This window comes from Micromys minutus, assembly GCF_963924665.1.
Source record: "Micromys minutus genome assembly, chromosome: 17".
In the NCBI taxonomy this organism is placed as follows: Eukaryota; Metazoa; Chordata; class Mammalia; order Rodentia; family Muridae; genus Micromys; species Micromys minutus.
Window position 1 is genome coordinate 34,000,827 of NC_137952.1, and position 20,331 is coordinate 34,021,157.

Here is a 20,331-nt window from a genome sequence, read left to right on the forward strand (position 1 = left end):
TACTTTTCTCCCTTACCCTTTGGTTAGATGGTACACCAACCCCACACCCCCGTCAGAGCACTCCTCTCAGTGCCTCTTTCCCATTCCCACGGAGAGACCAGGCTGTTCCTGAGAAAATGCTGCTTTCTAGGCCTGAAGGCAGGGAATCACAAACACTGGTTTTCCGGAATCTTCCTCTCTACAGAAACAAGCTTTTGTATCAGATCAGTTATGTTTCAGCTGTGAAACTAAAAAAGGTCCCGAAAGTACCCACCACCAGAAGAAAAAAGAAAGCCCCAGTTACATGTGGCGCGAAGGGAGCTGACAAAAAGTAGTGACACCACACCAAACTGCAAAAAACTGGCATCTTCCACAGGCCCACCGAGGCAGCTAGTAATTTCCCCCATTCAGCCGCTCAGTCATCTGGACACGCTGAATTGCTCGGCCCAAGCCCCGCCCACCACCTGAACCGCCAATCGGATCCCAGCAGCTTCCGGGCCTGCTGCACATAGCAGCGGGGCTGCAGCACTGTGGGTGAGCTGCAGCGGGCGCTGCTGGACGACTGGTGAGGTGAGCTCCGACCGGGAGGGGCGCGGGGCTGGGTGCACGGTCCTGCTATGCCGAGGCGGGAGGCCCAGACTGACCGGGGGTGGGAGTGGGGGTACGTGTCGCCCTTTCGGGACCCCCCAGCGTCCTGGCCGCCAGATTCTCTACGGAGCCTTTCGCAGGCCCGTAGCTGCGAGCCAAAAGCTCCTCCCAGGAAATGGGCGTTCCTGAGTATACTGTAAAGAAATTAAATCTCCATCCTGATTTTTAAAGAGTTGATGGTTTTCCGGCCTCAGGTAGATGAGGCTGGTAGGTGTATGCTGCATTTTTTAGGGGGACTGAGACCCCGGGTTGACAGTGTCCAATCCAGATGAGGACTTTCAACTCTGACGGCTGAGGGGTTGCGCCAGGAGTGTCTTATAACATCGCCTAGCTGTACTTTACTCTTTGGAAAAAAAAAATGTTGCAAGACCGTGTGAGGGTTGAATTGTAAGTTGCATGCTATCTGAAAAACTCAGACATAAGTCTGAGTTTAGCTCCTACTTAAAAGAAAAATTTAAAAGCCCTGCGGTGATAGAGCATGCCTGTGAGTTTGAATCCTACAGAGTTCCAGGACAGCCAGGGCTACACGTGTGTGAGTGCATGTGCGTGTTCGTGTGTGTGTGTGTGTGTGTGTGTGTGTGTGTGTGTGTGTGTGTGTGTGTGTATTTTTAGATATATACTTGCCGAGGGTAACAAAACAAGGTGTCAAATCTTCTGAATTACAGACATTTGTAAACCACCTAGCATGGGTGCTGGAAACTGAATTCTGATCCTATGCAAGAACAGCAAGTGCTTTTAACTGCTGAGCTACCTGTCCATTACCTTTGCTTGTGTTGCTGCTGTTACTAAGGAAAATATGTTTTACCTGTAAATCTTGGAGTTTTGGATGTTAACATATCCTTTAACCGCTGAGCAATCTCCCCTGTCCTTAACTGGAGACCTCTAGAAAATAATATTTAATGTTAGAAACCAAAGTTAGACCCACAGGTACTTTGCTTGTTTAGAAGTTTCCATTCTTTTGGTCCCTTGTTTTTGAAATATTGGTTGGTATGGTCAGCAGGTTCTTATTGGTTCAAGTAGCTCATGGTTTCCTGTACCACCAGACCAAGAAGTTGTAGCGTAGGGAAGTGAGATCATGACCTGGAACAAGCCTAAGAAGGTGGATGGGGAGCTGTGCATGGTGGAGCACACCTTTAATCCCAGCACTCGAGAGGAAAAGGCAGCGCAGATCTTGGTGAGTTCGAGGCTAGCCTGAACTACAAATCGAATTCTAGGACAGCCAGGGCTACACAGAGAAATCCTATCTCACAAAACAAATAAGATAAAATAGGAACATGTATGGGACTGCAGAATGTCTGGATTCATTCAAATCAGCTTTAGAATTGAGTTGCATGTCAAAAAATTATTTCACTTACTAGCTCTCTTAAATAAGGATATGCTCTTCTATTTGAGCTATGATAAATATATTTTAAATATATATTGAGATATTCTTTACTCGGTAAGGAAGGGTAATGATCAGGCCAGCTCAGTCAGTCAGTGGGGTCTCCAGGGAGGGAGTGATGATTGAAAAGAAAAAGACAGACAACATTATAACATGACTCCAGCCAGTGCTGAGGCTGAAGTGGGTTTATTTTTTCCCTGACTGCTTTTATACCATTATAAGTACATACAAAGAATACGGTCAGTTCTAGGTCAAGGCAATAAACAAAGTCAAGATCTTGACCCTAGGTCCTTGTCCTAGCCCAAGGTCAGATTCTTGCTAAATCTCTAGAAGCAGCACCAAGAGCTCTCCACAGGGTAACTGCATGTTACCTCATTTACTAGATGTGTATAGATAAATCTAGATTACACATAGAAAAGATGAAAGATTTGTCTTATTTCTCATGTAACATGAGGATCTTCTTTCCCATCCACTTGCCTGGAAGTGACAGGATTCCATTTCAGCTCCATGGTAGAAGGTAGACCCTTTGAAATGAAGGTGGAAAGAACAAATGAGCCCCGATTCAGATGAGAGGGGCAGGTATAAAAGACTGGGGTGGAGTAGCTATTGCTGGGGAGTTGGATGGCTGAGGTAAGAGCGAAGGCATTATACCCGTTTTGTATTCTTGCACGTTGGCTCCAGAGGACAGTAGTCTCTTGGCTTTGACTAGTTGAACCTCAGCCTAGTTTACATGTACCTATCTGTCCCCCTAGGAACAGAAGAGATGCTAAGAACTCTCAGTTAACCAGACCAAGCCAAACACTTGCAATTGAGTCAAGAGAATTACAAAACAACATGTCAGCACTAGAGGAGCCATCTAAGCCGAGTGTCTGGCCTGCTGCAGGATCTTTGATCACTCTGTGAACCCTGAGAAGTTGTGTTATTTACTGCAGAAACCTGTTTCTAGTTGTCTGGCTCAGCCTTAACACACACCTTTAATTCAAGAGCTGTCTGCATAAATATTATAAACAGGATTAAGAAAAGTCAACCAGAGGTCAAGGGGAGGAACAAGCAACCAGTTGACAAGAAGTGAACACAGGATTATTAAGAAAAAAAACAGTAGTCAGCCTCAGGAGGAAGAAGTGACCGTTTAAGGAAATAGACTTTGTGGGCTAGCTTCAGGAATGTCATCTAATGGGTTTTTAGCTGGGCAGAGGGAATGGGGTAGAAGGGCAAGGCTTGTCAGAGCCCTGTTTGCTATGCCTGGGCTGGTTAGAGTCCCTTCACAGTCTATCAAAGGAAGTACGGTCAGGAACACAGAGGCAGAAGAAGCCTGGAGCCAGGAACTGTAGGAAGGCAGTTTCCTGGCTTACTTCCTCTGGCTTACTCATTTGCTTTTCTTTTTTTTTTTCTTTTTTCCCTTTCTTTCTCTTTTGTTTTGCTTTTTAAAAACAGGTTGCTTCCTCTGGCTTACTCATTTGTTTTTCTTTTCTTTTTTTTCTCCCTTTCTTTCTCTTTTGCTTTTTTAAAACAGGGTCTCTCTGTGTAGCCCTGGCTTCTCTATAGATCAGGCTGGCCTAGAACTCAGAGACTGCCTGCCTCTGATTCCAAGTGCTGGGATTAAAGGCATGTACCACACCACCTAGCAGTTACCTTTCTTAGACAGCCTGTGTGTACCTGCATAGGGATGGCACTGCCCACAGTGGACTGACAGTAGCAATTAGCAATGAAGAAAATGCCCTACAACATGGCCAAGACAAATCTGATCTAGGGACCGCAGCTGATGTTCCTATTCTAAGGCATGTTCTCCAAATTGCAACATTTCCTCCAAGAAGGAAAAAAAAAAGGGGGTCACAAGGCAAACAAAATTTTAACAATGTGGGAGAAAAACAGGAACTTTGAAATATTTTTGAGGGCCCCTACCCAGCAGTGAAAAAGAAGAAGCTATTTTGTGATCAGCCACACTGTAAAAAGAAATTTTTAACTGGAGTCATGGTCCACTGGAGTCATGGTCCACTGCAAGCCGTGTACATCTGGAGGCTGTTGTTGATGACCTCTGCTCCTTCTAATTAATTAATACCTCATCTGTACTCCTGTTAGTGAGGGTTTTTAAAGATTTATTTATTTATTTTATGTGAGTACACTGTAGCTGTCTTCAGACACACCAGGAGAGGGCATCAGATCTCATTACAGATGGTTGTGAGCCACCATGTGGTTGCTGGGAATTGAACTCAGGACCTTTGGGAGACCAGTCAGTGATGTTAACCGCTAAGCCATCTCTCCAGACCCTGTTAGTGGGTTTTAAGAGACCCAATTAAATACTTGCTGGGTCACCAAATTGGACTTTGGTACAGTTGTACTTTGGTGTGTCCAGGGCTCTCCTTTGGGCTGAGTAGATGTCTGTGTCTCACACTTATCTGCCTCTCACACAGTTCCCTCTTCCTAGTTCCCTCTTGCAGTGTTGGCTTTGAAAGGGAAGCGTGAAAACTGTATCCATAGAGAGTTTGTGTCCCGGGATCCTGAACCCGTCTCTGTCTTCACGGACACTGAAGAGACCAAAATGAATACTGAGGTGAGTCACCTGCAGAGGCTTTAGGGGACACCTTTACTGCAGTTTCCCTCTCAAGATTTTTCAAAAACATCTCCCCTGAGCTGCCTACTTGCTCGTGGCTGTGGGTGATGGGGGAAATGGTCTCCCTTGAGTTTTATCTGTGCCTGCTATGGCTCCCTACGCTGCCTCTCCCTCTCGCTTCAGTTCCTATCCATAAGGTGAGGATCTTCCTCTGCTGTGTGCTTCTGGCAATGGTGGGCTTGCCCTCCAGGCCCAGGCAACAACAGCAGCTAATCAGTGATTTCACCCACTTAAGATAGCCTCTGTCCGCTCCCCCACACACCCCGGAGAGTTTAGAAACATTAGTCTAAACGAGCCAACTTTTTCCTCTAGGTCACTGATGTTCGAGTGGCTCAGGGAGATAGAGGAGGTAGCAGGACCTCCTGGGCTCTTATCTGTGTCCACCCCACTTAAGTTAGTCGTGCAGCAGGGCGTGGACTGGAATGAGCAGGGTTCAGATATGTTGATTATTTCAAATGTATGCTATAATCACAGAGTGCTAAGTTACTATTGGGTATATTCTTCTGGAAGTTTCTCCATGATACGGCATTCTGCTCTGGTCACTTTGTGGATGTTTTCCTGTGACTTCCTGGGTCAGCGACCAGGAGCTCATCTGCCCGCACAGCTGTGGTGATCAGGTGGCTCTGTCTGTCTGAGCAGGTCTTCCTTCTCCACTGCAGACCATGCGGGAGTTAGTCAGTGGCTTACCTTAGTCAGAAGGGCTCCAAACTCATTGCAACCTACAACGGGCTATACGCTGGGAATCCATTGACTTCCTTGACTTAATTCTCAAGATATACACCACATAACACATGGGGTTCCAGACTTGGCTTATGACTGTAATGATAAAATCAGCTTTTTTTTTTCTTATTCAAATTTATTTTTATTTTTACTTTTTTGTAATTTAATTTTTAAAGATTTTAAAAATATAACTGCATTGTATTCCCTCTCCAACCTCTCCCACATCCCTCCAAATTCAGTCTCTTTTTCATTAATTATAATTGTTTTACATATACATATACACATGCACATAATAGAACTAGGTTTAGTTAATGTAACAGTAACTTTTGTATTTGGATTATAATGTGGTTATATAACTTTTAAAATGGACTTTTCTCATTATAATTTATTAACATCTGTCCTCTAGCAGTATATTTAAAAATACTTAGCTATGGTAAAGACTTAAAACAACATGGGGCTTGAGTCTGAATAAAGTGTGTCCTGGTCTGTTCCCCTCTTATGACTCCCGGCTGATTAGTGCCCTTGTCCCTAGAGTCTGGGGTCAGGTAGGGTGGAAGCACCATGTCAGGTTGGGTGTGGTTTATAGCAGAAAATTCTCTAGTCTATGGAAAAGTGGTTATAGATAGAGCCAAATGGGCAGGAGGCCTTTCCCAGTATGCTTTGGGTCTGTTTCTCGGGTAGTCTTACCCCAACTCTCTTATGTCTGTGGCTGCCAGATTTTTTGCTTGCCAGGACCCAACCTGGTCCTGTGTTGATGCACTCATGACATAGCTGGTCTGTTTTCAAACCCCACATTGGTCTTTGATATTTCAGCCAAAGAGGAAGTTTGGTGTTGTAGTGGTTGGTGTTGGCAGAGCTGGCTCTGTGAGGATACGGGACTTGAAGGACCCACGCTCTTCCGAATTCCTGAACCTGGTTGGATTTGTGTCCAGGTAAGGCCCACTTGGTTTGTGCTGTGTGGTTCACGGGAATCAATGGGGAGTGGTAACACCACAGAGCATGGATGTTTTCTAGTCCCAGAGTAAGGGAGAGCCAGTGTTTCCAGAGAACCGCACAGAGCGGTCCCTAGAAACTCTCTAGTTTGGAGAGAACTGGGTACTAAAGTCAGGGGCCTATTGCTGCATGTCCAGGGGGTGATGCCCAGGGCAGACCTCACATGGCATGAAATGAACATGGTGTTTACCACAGAATGTACAGTGAGTAAATGGCATGTTTGGCCTGAAGGAAGCCTGGGTGTGTCCTCTCATCAGTTTGTCATTTAAAACAGTTATTTGGGACTTCGTGCGTTATACTCCTCATTTCTCACTCAGCACTACTACCAACTCCAGTTCCAGAGAAGAAAACAGAGACAGAGAAAGAGTCAGTACTCTTGTTGAGGTCTTAACAACTGGAAAACCCAAGAGTCACACTTAAAGACAAGTGTTTGAGTCTGATACTATGTGTTCTTTTCAGGTTGGCAATAGACCTGAACTTTTCTCTTTTTTTTTTTTAATTAAAAATTTAAAGTTAATATGCAAATTATTAGGTCGCACTATGATATCTTTTAAGCAAAGTTTGTCTTGCTTGCTTTTTCCCCTTCCACTTCTCATCTCCCTGCACCCCTGCTCCGAGTCCCTTTCGGCCTCGATGGCACTTTTCTGTATGGATTTTTTTCCACTATAACTCAATGGAAACTAAATTCAATCCCCTTCCTCCTTTCTTGCTTCATGGTCAGGTCTGCCCCTACCCTACTCACCTTCTAAGCACCGTCAGATTAACGGTGAAGTAGACACGGGTACCGGAGGGGTATGATGGTGTATCGGTGACAGCTGAGGCAGATCTGGTCCCAGCTGCTCCAGAAGAACATCAGTTTCTACCGAGGATTGGTGGCCACGTTGGCTTCTATTCCAGGTCTCCTGAACTCAGCTCTAATGCTGCATGCTTCTCTTCTACAGTGAAAAATACCCAAGAAAGAGAGAGGAGAAAACTAATTGCTTACTTTCCAGAAGCTCATCCCTGGGCATTGTTGGGAGGGGAGGAGAAGAGTACTGTTCATTTAATATAGGCTCCGCCTACTTGTGGCACTGCTTGCTATTCTGAAACAGACGAGAACTCGGGAGCCTTGACGAGGTTCAGCAGATTTCTTTGGAAGATGCTCTCTGCAGCCAAGAGATTGATGTCGCCTATATTTGCAGTGAGAGCTCCAGCCATGAAGACTATATAAGGTAGGTCTCTCGATGCAGACAGGCTTTGCCTTGCGTGTGGAAAGGGGACTGAGCAAGCTAAAACAGTGCAAGTGGGACTTGGTGGTCAACAGAGAATTCTGGTTGTCCTGTGACCTTTAAAGTACTCTCAGGAGAGCTGGAGAGATGGCTCAGTGGATATGAGCTCTGACTTCTCGTCCAGAGGTCCTAAGTTCAAGTCCTAGCAAACACATGGTGGCTCACGACCTCTATAATGGGATCTGGTGTGTCTGAAGACAGCAACAGTGTAATCACCAAAAAAAAAAAAAAAAAAAAAAAAAAAAAAAAAAAAAATTACTGTCAAGAGCTGGATGTGGTCCTGTACAACTTTAATCCCAGCACTAGGAAGGCAGGAGTCAGCAGAGCTGTGAGTTCTGGTCCATCTGATGGATCTATAGACAGCCAGAGCTACATAGTGAGACCCTGTGGAATAAACCCTTTTCTCCCAAAGTTGCTTTTTGCCATTGCATTTATCTCAGTAATAGAAAGCAAACTAGAGTCTGAATATTGAATAGCGAAATGATCGTATAACTAGACAAGTTTGCTGTAGATTGTTATTTTGCAGGGGCGCTGGCTCTTGGCTGTTTAACACATTCCCACACGGGCTCTGTTCCTTTGCAGATTTGTGTCCCTACAAGGCATCTGAGTGTTTATTTGAAGTGTCCTTTTCCTGTGCTTTTGTTTTCAAAGGCAGTTTCTTCAGGCTGGCAAGCATGTCCTTGTAGAATACCCCATGACATTGTCATTTGCAGCGGCCCAGGAGCTGTGGGAGCTGGCTTCCCAGAAAGGTGATGTATTTTCTGACTCGGGAACACAGACCTGTGTATCTCTGCCTCCTGCGTTTCTAGGATGCCGTCACTCTGCCTTTCCAGCAAGTGGCCTTATGTGCACTAGTACTGAGTCCCCATCTCCCTCCTGCCCCAGGCTATGTGTGGAGGAGAATGAGGAGGAGTTTGTGGATTCGTGGCTTTGTTCTCCTGAAAGAGTGGATTGGTTTGCACGTGTCATGGTGGCATGATGGGAGTATTTTAGTTGCACCTCAGATACTTACCATTAGTTTTCTGCTTTTTAACAAAAATCTCAGTCATGGGTTTTACCAATGAAGGCCAAATGCTGGGTTGAAAGCCTGCTAGCTCAGAAAGTTAGAGAAAGCACCCAGCCAACCTTCCTCCTCAGCCAACATCCCAGAATGAATCCTCTCTCTCCCAAAACCTGAACGTACAAACTGAACGTCCCTGCCTTCTACTTCCGTGCATCTTTCTGTCCATCCTCCTGATTCCCTCTTACTTTCTGTTTTTTTCTTAATAATCCTATGTTAACTTCCTGTCAACTGGTTGCTTGTTCCTCCTCTTGACCTATGGTTGACTTTATTTAATCCTGTTGACAATATTTGAGCAGAAAGCTCATGGATTAAAGGTATGTGCTAAGGCCAAGCCACACCACAACTAGAAATAGGTTTTCCCAGAAAATAACACAATCTCAGGGTTCACAGTGTGAACAGCTTACTAATGGAAAAAATTCCTAAATCAGAGTAATTGGTTGTCATATATATATATATATATATATATATATATATATATATATATATATAGTTTCCTTGTTACACTAATTTAATAAGTATTTATTAAAGGTTCGCTGAAAGCTAGGAAACTCTTAAACATTGTATGTTCAGTTCTCATAAGGTTTGGGGATTAGAGGTCTTTGCTGAGGTTGGTAACTTATGAATAAAAAAGATTTTCATAGCTCATACCTCAAACTGCTAGAGGCTGGAAATCCAGAGTCAAGCCACTGTATCCATTTGTATCTTGAGAGTTTCCTGTTCTCCATAGGCAGGACTAAGCAGTTTGGAGAGACCCAAAGTCCTGCTTCTGTAGTCCAATAGTCTGTCTTCTGTTTACCCATCCCACTTTAAGGCTTTCCCTTGAGTTTTCTTATTCTTTTTATTTTAAAAGATTTTATTTATTTTACGTTTATGAGCACACCGTCTCTGTCCTCAGACACACCAGAGGAAGACATTGGATCCCATTACAGATGGTTGTGAACCACCGTGTTGTTGCTGGGAATTGGACTCAGGACCTCTGGAAGAGCAGTCAGTGCTCCTAACCTGAGCTATCTCTCCAGCCCCTCCCCTGAATTTTCTAATTGGGTTTTCTTACGGTTTTCAATTCTATCTTGACTTTAGACTGAGTTCTCTTCAGTGTTTCTGCCTCTTCACTGAATCCCATTTTCAAGTCCCTAATTGTTCTTGTCATTCTGTTCAGAATTATGTTTGTGTTTTCTTGTCTGTCACTCAGGTGTTTATCGCTAGGCTCCTCGAGTTCAATGAACTGTTTGCTATATCTTTTTTGTGTTAATTTTTATTGTATGTGCGTCGGTGTGTGCCTGTGTTAGGGAGTCGGATTAAGCTGCCATGTGAGTGGGAACTGAACCCGGGTCCTCTGGAAGAGCAGCTGGTACTCTTAACCCCTGAGCCATCTCTCCAGCCCCTGCTTATGTCTTCTTTAAACTCTTATCAATTATGTACATCTGATTGTTCTTTTTAATCTGTGTCCTGTGGCTGGAGAGATACTCAGCAGTCCAGAGAAATGGTCACTCTTCCATAGGACTTAGGTTCGATTCCTAGCACCTGAATGGCAGCTCATAACCATCAATAAATCCACTCACAGGGCTTTTGGTATCCAGTTCTGACCTCCACACCTGTGGTACACAGACATAACATACATGCACTCAAAACACCCATACACAGAAAATAAAAGAATTTAATTCTGTATCCTGGGATTCATGTAAGTAATTCTCACCAGAGAAAACTTCTGTAGAACTGCCGGCTTTTTCAAGAGAGGACATACTGTCTTAGCCTTTCATATTCTGGTTTGTTTTTTTTTTTCCCCCAGTGAGACCGGGGCACGTGGACTTCCCTTGACCGTGTGTCTGGTATGAGATTCAAGGCTGCCTCTGTTGAATGAAGCTATGTTTTTGTTGTTGTTGCCCAAGTTCAGTTGATTTTATATCAGGTATGAGGAGTTAGTTAAGCCTTCAGATTCAGTGTTGGTTTTGGATTGGAGGAATGGGGTAATTCCAATTCAGTAGTAAGCAAGAAAGCATTGGTTAGAAAGCAGCAATAAGAAAGCAATCAGGGCTGTAGAGACGGCTCTGTGGTTAAGAGGTCCTAAGTTCTGTTCCCAGCAGCCACATGGTGGCTCACAACCATCTGCAATGAGATTTGATGCCCTCTTCTGGTCTGAAGACAGCTACAGTGTACTTACATATAATAAGTAAATCTCTAAAAAAAAGAAAAGAAAAAAGAAAGCAATCAAATAGTATGTATTGGCTGGATCTGTTTGGCCTGGGAGTGAGGCTAAGCATGGGTGGGCAGGCTCTTGACCACTAAACAGGGTAGCTAGGCTGGCAGACAGTGTTTGGCACCAAAGCTAGGTTTGTGTGTTGGATATGGTGCAGGCAGGTTAGGTTCCAAGGACTCACCCGGCTGAGTTGGTGCATGGTGTGTGACCTGGTTTAGAACTGGGGATTAGGGAGAGTGCAGGCAGGCAGGTCCAGGGAACTTTGTAGACCAGAGCACAGACTATGCAACCTAGGCTAGGCCAAGTTGGCATGGATAGGAAAGAGTCTGTTGGCCTAACCAGACTAAACTGCTAGACAGGACGTGGGTCCGAGACTAAGCCTGGAAGCTGGGAATGAATGGTTCAGTTCAAGGGACTCATCAGATTGGACTGGTGCATCAGATGTCCCTTCTTTTAAATCTGTATTCAGTGACTGGCTTCTTCTGTCTTCCTCCCCACGTTCTGTAAGATTGACTTCTCACATGCACGTGGTGAATGGCATCGCCATTTTCTTTCTGCACCGGGTCATTTCGGTTTTGCGTTGTACTAGTCTGACTCAGGCTGGTGGGAATGCAGTGCCTCAGCCTCACTATGGAAGAACAGTTCTGTTGTGGGCAAGCACTGCAGCTTATTTGCCCGGAGTCTGGATAGTGCTGAGATGAACAAAGGACGTGCAGGTGTCTCTTTGACAATCCATTTTCTGTGGCTCACACAAGTAGTAATGGAATAGGCAGGTCGTGTTTGGTCTATTCTGAACCCTGTGAGGAACTTCCATGGTGTTTTCCATAATGACAGTAGGTCAGAAGCTATGCTAGATGGGTAAGGTAACCCTCCTTCAGCTCACACCTTTGCCAGCATCTTTTGGGCCTTATTTTTATAATAGCCATTCTAAATGGAATGAGGTGATGTTTCATTTGTGGATTATGTTTCCATTTCCTTAACGATAAACGCTGAACTTTCTTCCTGTAGCTGCTGGCCATTTGTATGTCTCCTTTAGAGAAATTTCTATGCATATTGCCTATTTTAAATTTTTATTATTACCACTTTTCCTGTTGATGTGTGGTGTGTGTGTAGGTGTGTGTGTATATATATATATGACTGATAGGACCCCATACTGAATCTGTATTTTGTAGGTATTTATTTCATTTTGTATGTGGTGTTTTATTCTGCTAATTGTTATACATGTTAGTTTACTATCATGTCATGTGTGTCGTTTGGCTTTTGTAGTCTGTACTTCTGTGTCTTACCTAAGGAATCTTTGCCTAGTCCAGTTACAGTGACTTGAATAAGAAATAAGCTCCAAACTGAACACTTGGTTTCCACATAGTAGCACTTTTTGGAGAGGTTTAAGAGATAAGTCTGGAAGTTTGAGATTATATAGCCTTCTTGTCCTTTCCCAGTTCTCCCGACCCCTCTTTCAGCTTCATGTTGATTAAAAATGTGCTTTCTCAGCTTCCTGCTTTGCTACCATGCCTGGTGCCTGCAGACTGCTACCATGCCTGCTGCTGTGCCTGCTGCTGTGCATAGTGCCTGCTGCTGTGCATAGTGCCTGCTGCTGTGCATAGTGCCTGCTGCTGTGCCTGCCACCTGCTGCCATGTTTGCTGCTGTGCATCTTGCCTGCTGCCTGTTGTCATCCTGCTGCCTACACCAGGCCTGCTGCCTGCTGCTTAGATGGCTGCCTGCTGCAATGCCTCCTGTGATGGAATCTTAAACTCTTGCTAAGTTATTTTTGCTGATTGCATTTTTCCAGTGTTCCCAAGCATTTACCATGTTTTCATGCAGTTTCCTAATCTTCCAGCTTATGATTATTTAATAATATATTGTGAGTTGGCTTTGTTAAGTATGTTGTATAGTAGCTTGCATGTGATTATCTACTTTTCCAAATGTCATTTATTGAAGAAATTACTCTTTCATTTTATATGGCAGCAGTTTTTTCATGTGACATTTAAAGCACAAGAAAAGTAAAAGAGTGAAACCGGAAAATGTAGAAGACGCTTGATGCTTCACAAGAAAGATGACTTTAAGGGGCCTTTGCTGTGGAAGGTGTATGCAAATGACACCACTGAGAAAGTGTCACATTCAGAATATCTACAGGATTCCGCCACTGAAAAACAAAACAAACAACTTGACTGAAAAAGGGCACTTTGTAGAAATTCTCATTTTTCAAAGTGGCAAACAAATAAAATGTCACCAGTCCCAAAAGAAATGCTAATAAAAACTCCAAAAGGTACCACATTGTGATATCGCATGGGTCTCTGTGACCACCAGGGCCAGCATCGTAGTAACTCATGGAAGGTGAGAAGGTAGTTCAGCCCAACATAGCTGAGTAGCCAGTTTGGTTCAAACTTCAGGAGTCTGACCCTGAGTAGTTTATTTTAGGCACATTTAAACACAGTGCAATTTAGTGAAGTTTTCCTAGTGATAATTAACTTAATCCCATGTGTTCATAAAGCTTATGGAACTATATCAAACTCTTTGTTCAGTACATGTGGCATCTTCCATAAAGATATGTTCTGTAGATAGACAAACTCATAAGGGTGTGGGCACAAGGTCACCAGGCTGTTAACCAGGTCTGCTCCCAGCATCCTGGGCAGATAACATTCCTGGTCCCCCTTACCCATGAGCACAAGAACCTCCATTCATCCCACAGATGTCTACTATTAACCAGAAAAGTAAGTATTCACAAGGACTTGGAGATGCTAGGAAGCTCTGCACATTGATGTCAGGCGTGGTGTGTGAGGGTACAGTGGTGTGGACATGCTGTGTCTTGTTCCGGAGGAGGAATGGCATAACCTTGAAGCTCAGAGCTGTACACTGGGTAATGGCCACCTTTTATTCTGCGTTGCCACAACAGGGAGAGTCCTGCATGAGGAGCACGTGGAACTCCTGATGGAAGAATTCGCATTCTTGAGAAGAGAAGTGCTGGGCAGGGAGCTGCTGAAAGGGTCTCTTCACTTCACAGGTCGGTGTGGGCAGGGCTGCTGGTCTCGGGGGAGACACAGGACGATGCATGTTCTGTACTTACATTGGCAGCAGGAACCGTCTGGGTTAGAGGTGTTTACCTTAGCAGGCGTCTGCCGGGGTGAACTGGGTTCTTGACCTCACGCGGCTTCTGTGGTATCATTTCAGGTCATCAGAATGGGAAAAGTCAGTAAGTTACTGAAGGGAGAAAAAGAAGCTGTTGAGGAGAGTCGTGTGCAGATTAGGAAAGGTGCATAGACAAAGTGCCCCAGCTTAACTGTACACATAATTTATGCCACAAAGAGGCTAGATTAAAGGCTCTGGCGGCACTCACTGGCTCAGGTTTGATTTTCAGCATCCCCATAGTGGGGTTCTACCTGTGTAGGACTCCGGTCCCGGGCCATCTGACACCATCTTTACGTGGTGCACAGACACACCTGCAGGCAAAACACCCATATGCATAAAGTAAAAATGAAGGGACATTTTTTTAAAAAAAGAGATTAGATCTAAGGCATAGTTCACTGACCATTTTTAATAAGTATTCTTTTTTAATTGTCTTTAGAGCATTTCTTACAAGAACAATAAAAACATCTATATTAATAACTTTTCTAGTTAGGACAAAACACCCGCCAGAGGGGCTTCAGGAAGCATTCGTTCAGTTCTGTCGATGGGGATAATTCAGTCCACCATTGACTGAAGATCCCGTGGCAGGATTCTTACGTCTCCTCAGTCAGTGCTGGTACCTGTCGCAGTAAATATTAAAAAATAAAAATTGTTTATCTCTCTGTGGGCCCTGAGGTCTCACTCCTCAGGCCCAATTTAAGTTCGGAGCCTCGAGCACCTCTGCTGCCCCGTCTGAGCTGCCCTCACGGCTCAACTCCCTTCCCTGGTGGTTTTCTACCGCCTGTTCTCCTCCTTGGTCCCAGGGTGTTTCTGTACCCCAAATCCCACATAAATACAACTCTGCAGCCCGATAGCTTTTCGTACAGGTTTATATATTCAACTCTCAATCCACAAAGATTACATCAAATAGACAAAGATACAAACTGCCCTTCTATATGAGTTGTTAGACCTATAAAATCCTTAATGTTCATAGCTATTTAATGCCAATCAATCCCACCTGGGTCTAGCTGGTCCTTGGGAAACTCCATGTTGCCATGACCTTCACCCTCAGTCCTCTGACCTCTCAAACTCTAACCTCTTAGACCTCCCTTCTCTCCACTTCCCTCACTGGCCCAGTCAATGGCTTTCCTTTATTTTACTAATTAAAATGGGAAGGTTCAGTGGGAGTCACGTGACTAGGCAGCCCTTCTTGAGGAAGTGGAATTAACATTAAAATACAAACAGCTTCAGGACAATCTACCGGTACTTTTCCACTTTTTATCCAGTCCCGGGCTTCAGCCCAGTTGTGGGTGATCCACATTCATGATGGTTCTTCCTCAGATAAAAACTCTCTTAACACCCTTAAAGACATACCCAAAGACACACTCTAGGTATTTCCAAGTCTAACCATGCTGACTGGGAAGATTAACCATCACCCATTTTTATCTTCCCTTAATGAGATTGACTTGCTTGTTATGACCTGACTTAAAGTGACCCTTCCAGCAGTGGAGGGGAGGGGGCAGGGGTGAAGAACTCAAAGAGAGGGGACCAGGAATGAGGGCAGCATTTGGAATGTAAATAAAAGTTTTAACATCCAAGTTTTAAAAAGGTGAGTCAGAAATCTCAAGGATGCTTCTGTTCTGATCTTTCAGGCACTTTTTTTTTTTTTTTTTTTTTTTTGGTGATATTTCAACTAGAGTGGGAAGGGGGTTCAGGGTAGAGTGCTGGCCTAGCACAGAGGCGGGCTCTGGGCTCAGTCCTCACCACTGCAGAAACGAAATGAAGCAACCTGGTTGCTTTATTTTCTATAGAATACTGTAGGTGAAAACTTTTCAGAAAGGATTGGGAAGTGGCTGTTTGGAGAGGAGAATGTTTTCAAATAGTTTACACAGAAAAAACGGAACATTTACTCTCTCCCTTCAGATTACAAGGACATTGGCTATACCAGCCATTTCTCATATGTAATCTAGATTTTTTTATTTATTTTCACTAATATGCAGTTTCTGTAAAATTTTCTTGTTCTTTTTTTAAAGATTTATTTATTTATTATATGTAAGTACACTGTAGCTGTCCTCAGACACACCAGAAGAGGACATCAGATCTCATTACAGGTGGTTGTGAGCCACCATGTAGTTGCTGGGACTTGAACTCAGGACCTCTGGAAGAGCAGTCAGTGCTCTTAACCACTGAGCCATTTCTCCAGCCCATAATCTGGATTTTTATGTCGGCCACTCTTTAAGTATTAACAGTAGGTAGTTACCTAGATCTTAAGGTCACTTTGAATTGACTCCTCTTTGGTCCCACTCAAGTGTACCTTCCTACCCCAGGTTTTTATTACAGGAGACCCTTCCGTGTGGAAGGGCATCACTGAGTGGTAAGACTGTCTTCTGTCTTGAAAATTACATGCGAGTTATATATAATGGTATTAACTATTAACTTGGCAAGAAACTATGAGAATGTGGTGTGTGCTTTCTGTGCCTTTGACGCTGTTATCATTATTGTTGTCCTTGTGATATGGCTAAAGATACCACCCCAGAAAGGCAAGTAGCTGGACAAAGGTCACCCACGTGGGACTGGTCTGGGCTGCAGTAGATGAAAGCCAGTGCAGAAGGAGCCTGTGAACACTTTGTTTCCTGTGGTCTACTGAACCATTCATTGCTTTTATTCCTCACCTGCTATTGTTTTAGAACATGCTCAGCATCTTAAGTGTAAATGCCAAAGACAGAAGATGGATTTGGTCACAATATCACAGGTAGAAATCCTTCAAACTTAGGGTATGTTTAGGATTGGGAGGGTCGAGGCACTTGGTGTGATAACCACACAGAATTGTCATACAGATTCCATGTTGAGCGTGCTTTCTATGAAAACATTTCACGAGGCCAGTGTTCTTGCTACAGAATCAGACCAAGTGCATTCATGTTCTCTTTACATTTCTGGTTGTCGTGGTGACATCCTCCTGCTCTCTGCACAGGCAAGACTTACAAGAAAACTGAGTCATAGTTCTATTTACCAGATGTCTTCAAATCAGTTATTGAGAATATACATATGTATACATATATTTATTTTCATATGCGTACATAATTGGATTCTATATATTAGAAATAGAAATCTAAAACATTTTTTTTCAAGCTGGAGGGATAGCTGAGCAAGTTGTTAAGAACACTGGCTGCTCTTCCAGAGGTCTTGAGTTGAATTCTTTGCAACCCTGTGGTGGCTTATGACCATTTATAAAGAGGTCTGGTGCCCTCTTCTGGCATGCAGGTGTACATGCAGACAGCACTACATTTAAAAGTCCTACATTAAAATTTTTTTCTTAGAAAAGAATCTGTGCAGTGTATTTTGAGGTTTTTCCCCAATGTTTCCCCCCACCATATCTACCCAACTCTCTCCTTCCCTGTCTTCCTCCACAAAGACAGAGCAACATTTTTAATTCTTTCTGGTTGCTTGTATTTTACTAACAATATTGAATTAAAAAAATAAAATTTTCAAAAATTTAATTAAAATATTATTTTTTTAAAAAAGGAAAAAAATTTCCATTTATCCACTGAAAGGAAAAGATGATGGGAAAAGTCATTAAAAGGAAAAGTCATGGGGCACCAATGTTGTGAAAAGATGACATCCCTTTTGGCACCAATGTTAGGGGAAGGATGAAGAGAGTGGGGGGCATGTGGTCCATGGAGGTGTGGCAAGGCCTGGGGGCAAGGGAGATGCCTCTGGGGGCCCATGTTGGGAATCCCTTCCCTGAGGGACCAGCTACACAACTGTATAGTAGAGAATAGAGTTTATTCAGATCATGGGAGAGTTAAGAGGGTGGTAGAGGCAGAGAGGGGGGGAGGGGGGAGAGGGAGGGGGAGGGAAGGAAAGGGAGAGAGGGAGGAGGGGGCAAGCAGCCCCTTTTATAGTGTCAGGTCACTGGGGCGGAGCATACCGGGCTACTGCCAGGTAATTGAGGGGTGGGGTTTACAGAATTCCAACATCCAACTTGCTTTCCCTCCTTTTCTTGATCACTGTACATTCGTGCGCCATGAGGCAAGATGTCCTTTTTTGGAGCACTCAGCTGGGCCCCTTCCCCAGCTTCCCTGGTATGATGCTTGTGAGACAGTTCCTTCTCCCAACTCTTAGCATTTGTGACTCCTTACAGCCAGCCCACTGGAAGAAGAGAAATTTGGCTTCCCTGCGTTCAGTGGCATTTCTCGCCTGACCTGGTTGGTCTCCCTCTTTGGGGAGCTTTCTCTTATTTCTGCCACCTTGGAAAACCGAAAAGAAGATCAGTATATGAAAATGACCGTGCAGCTCGAGACCCAGAACAAGGGGTGAGTTGTGAGAAGTAAGCGAGAGTTTTCTTAACATCCTCAGGCATTGGTAAGGGTAACTCTGAAGAGGACCTAAAAAGACTGTTGCCAGGCATTCAGATGTGGAGAGAGAACTGGAGAGAGAACTATTGTTTATGTTGTCTGTCACCCTTTGTGCCCTCCCAGGTGTAAAGGAACAATGTAAGTCTAGCTGCCATTACATAAATAATGGCTTAGAGAAATAAAGCAAGTTACCAGTAATTAAGTTGTATAAAGTACTAATTTAAGCTTTATTGTTTACTTATTTTTCTATTTATCATAGAGGTAGGATGTCACTGTGTTGTCCAAGCTAATCCCAGACTCCCAGATCAGGCAGTCCCCCTCAGCCGCTGAGCAGTAGCATACACAGAAGTATCTGCTGTTATCACCACTGCAGAGTTCCTGGCTATGAGAAAACTGAGGAGCAAGAAACAGATTGGTATTCTACAAACTGCAACACCCTGTTATTTGGAAGGATATCTGAAGTTGTCTAAAGTAGATAAAACTGGAATAAATCAAATTTATTTTATCCAGAACTAAAGTAAAAATAGTGACTATGAAGCCCGGGCTGGCTTCAGTCCTGTATACTGTTGAGCACACCTCGAACTCAATTTCATACTGTAGCCAAACTTACCACTCAGCTTGTTCTGTGAACTTTGCAAAATATGCATGGGGGCTACTTTTTGGGTAAAGTTTGATCAGATTTTGGTTACCTTCCAATATTCAGTGAGGTATTTGCTTGAAATCACTAGGCAGTTTTTAGCACTGCACAAACTTGTACAAACTTACATCTCTCTAGCTCTGTCCAGTGTGATTTTGAACATGAGGAATTTTCCTTTGCAGTCTATTGTCGTGGATTGAAGAGAAAGCGCCCGGCTTAAAAAGAACCAGATATTTAAACTTCCAGTTCGAATCTGGGTCCCTGGAGGAAGTGCCAAATGTAGGAGTCAACAAGAACATTTTCCTGAAAGATCAGGATTTATTTATTCAGAAGCTCCTGGGCCGGGTCTCTGCGGAAGACCTGGCCGCTGAGAAGAAACGCATCCTGCATTGCTTGCAGCTGGCCAGCGACATCCAGAAGCTTTGCCACCAGAAGTGAGGAGGAAGCTTCAAGTACCTCTGAACTAGGGCCAGAGTTTGGCCTTACCCACAGTTCACCTTTAGCTCTTACAACTAAATACGCTGGATAAACAGAATGAGATCAGTGTTAATGGCTGTGTTGAGGTGATATTTGGTGCTGGGGCCATCTTGTGGGAATAAGGAAAGAACCTTTTGAGGTCATGGGTCATAGCTTAGTTTCATTTGTCTTCCTAGTAGCAGCCCTGTGAGGAGGATGCAGCCAATGCTATTTTCATTCTTGTGGAACAGCTTGAAATCATCCAGGAAGGAAAAAAAGGTGGATTTAAAGTGTTCCCCATGTTCCAAACCACTTACCTTGAGCTGCAATCCATTCTGTAGGAAATGTGTCTGTCCCTCCTAGGGACACTCACTAGTTGCTGGTAATCCTATACTAACCAGTAGGTAGCTTGTATGTTAGTCAAGGTAGAGGTTTCAGTGGAAGGGCGCCAACGGTAACAAATGACAAGAATTTGAAGGACATGGCTGTCTATCCCTGTGCACTGCTGATAGCTCTACTTGAGCTTGTAGGAAGTAAGTTTGGGGTGAAGACACAGACACTGAAGTAGCCTAGAACAAGCCCTGGCAATAGTGTGCTGGAGCAGCTGGGTCCACAGGAGGGCATCCTGGAGAGAGATATGATGTGGTGTGACACATAAAGGTACAGGAGACGGTGTCAGGTAGCACCGTGCTCCCGAGATTATTTAAAATAGCTTGATGTGCTCTTCAGCTGAGGCTAAGCACTCAGAAGCCCACCAGAAAGAACTGACAGTTTGCCAAGAGGGTCCTGGCAGCAGCCCCAAGGATGTGCCTGAAGCCTTGGCTGTTCTTGTCTGTCAGCCTCTGCTGTGTTGAGTTGAGCAGTCTCAGGGACCTGCATCTCTTGCATCTTCTTCAAAGTTGTTTCTTAACTGCTTTTCA

The 20,331-nt window shown here is 44.0% G+C and overlaps 1 protein-coding gene across 1 annotated transcript; it reads left to right on the top strand.

Moving 5' to 3' along the window:
• The first annotated feature begins 486 nt into the window (after positions 1 to 486).
• BLVRA (biliverdin reductase A) lies at positions 487 to 19,495 on the top strand. The gene is made up of 8 exons (XM_080931072.1): positions 487 to 549; positions 4,434 to 4,559; positions 6,153 to 6,271; positions 7,424 to 7,543; positions 8,252 to 8,349; positions 13,755 to 13,862; positions 18,105 to 18,276; positions 19,138 to 19,495. Exons 2-8 carry the CDS (start codon positions 4,548 to 4,550, stop codon positions 19,391 to 19,393), a joined length of 885 nt encoding a protein of 294 aa, XP_080787198.1. The 5' UTR covers positions 487 to 549; positions 4,434 to 4,547; the 3' UTR covers positions 19,394 to 19,495.
• The last annotated feature ends 836 nt before the right edge of the window (positions 19,496 to 20,331 follow it).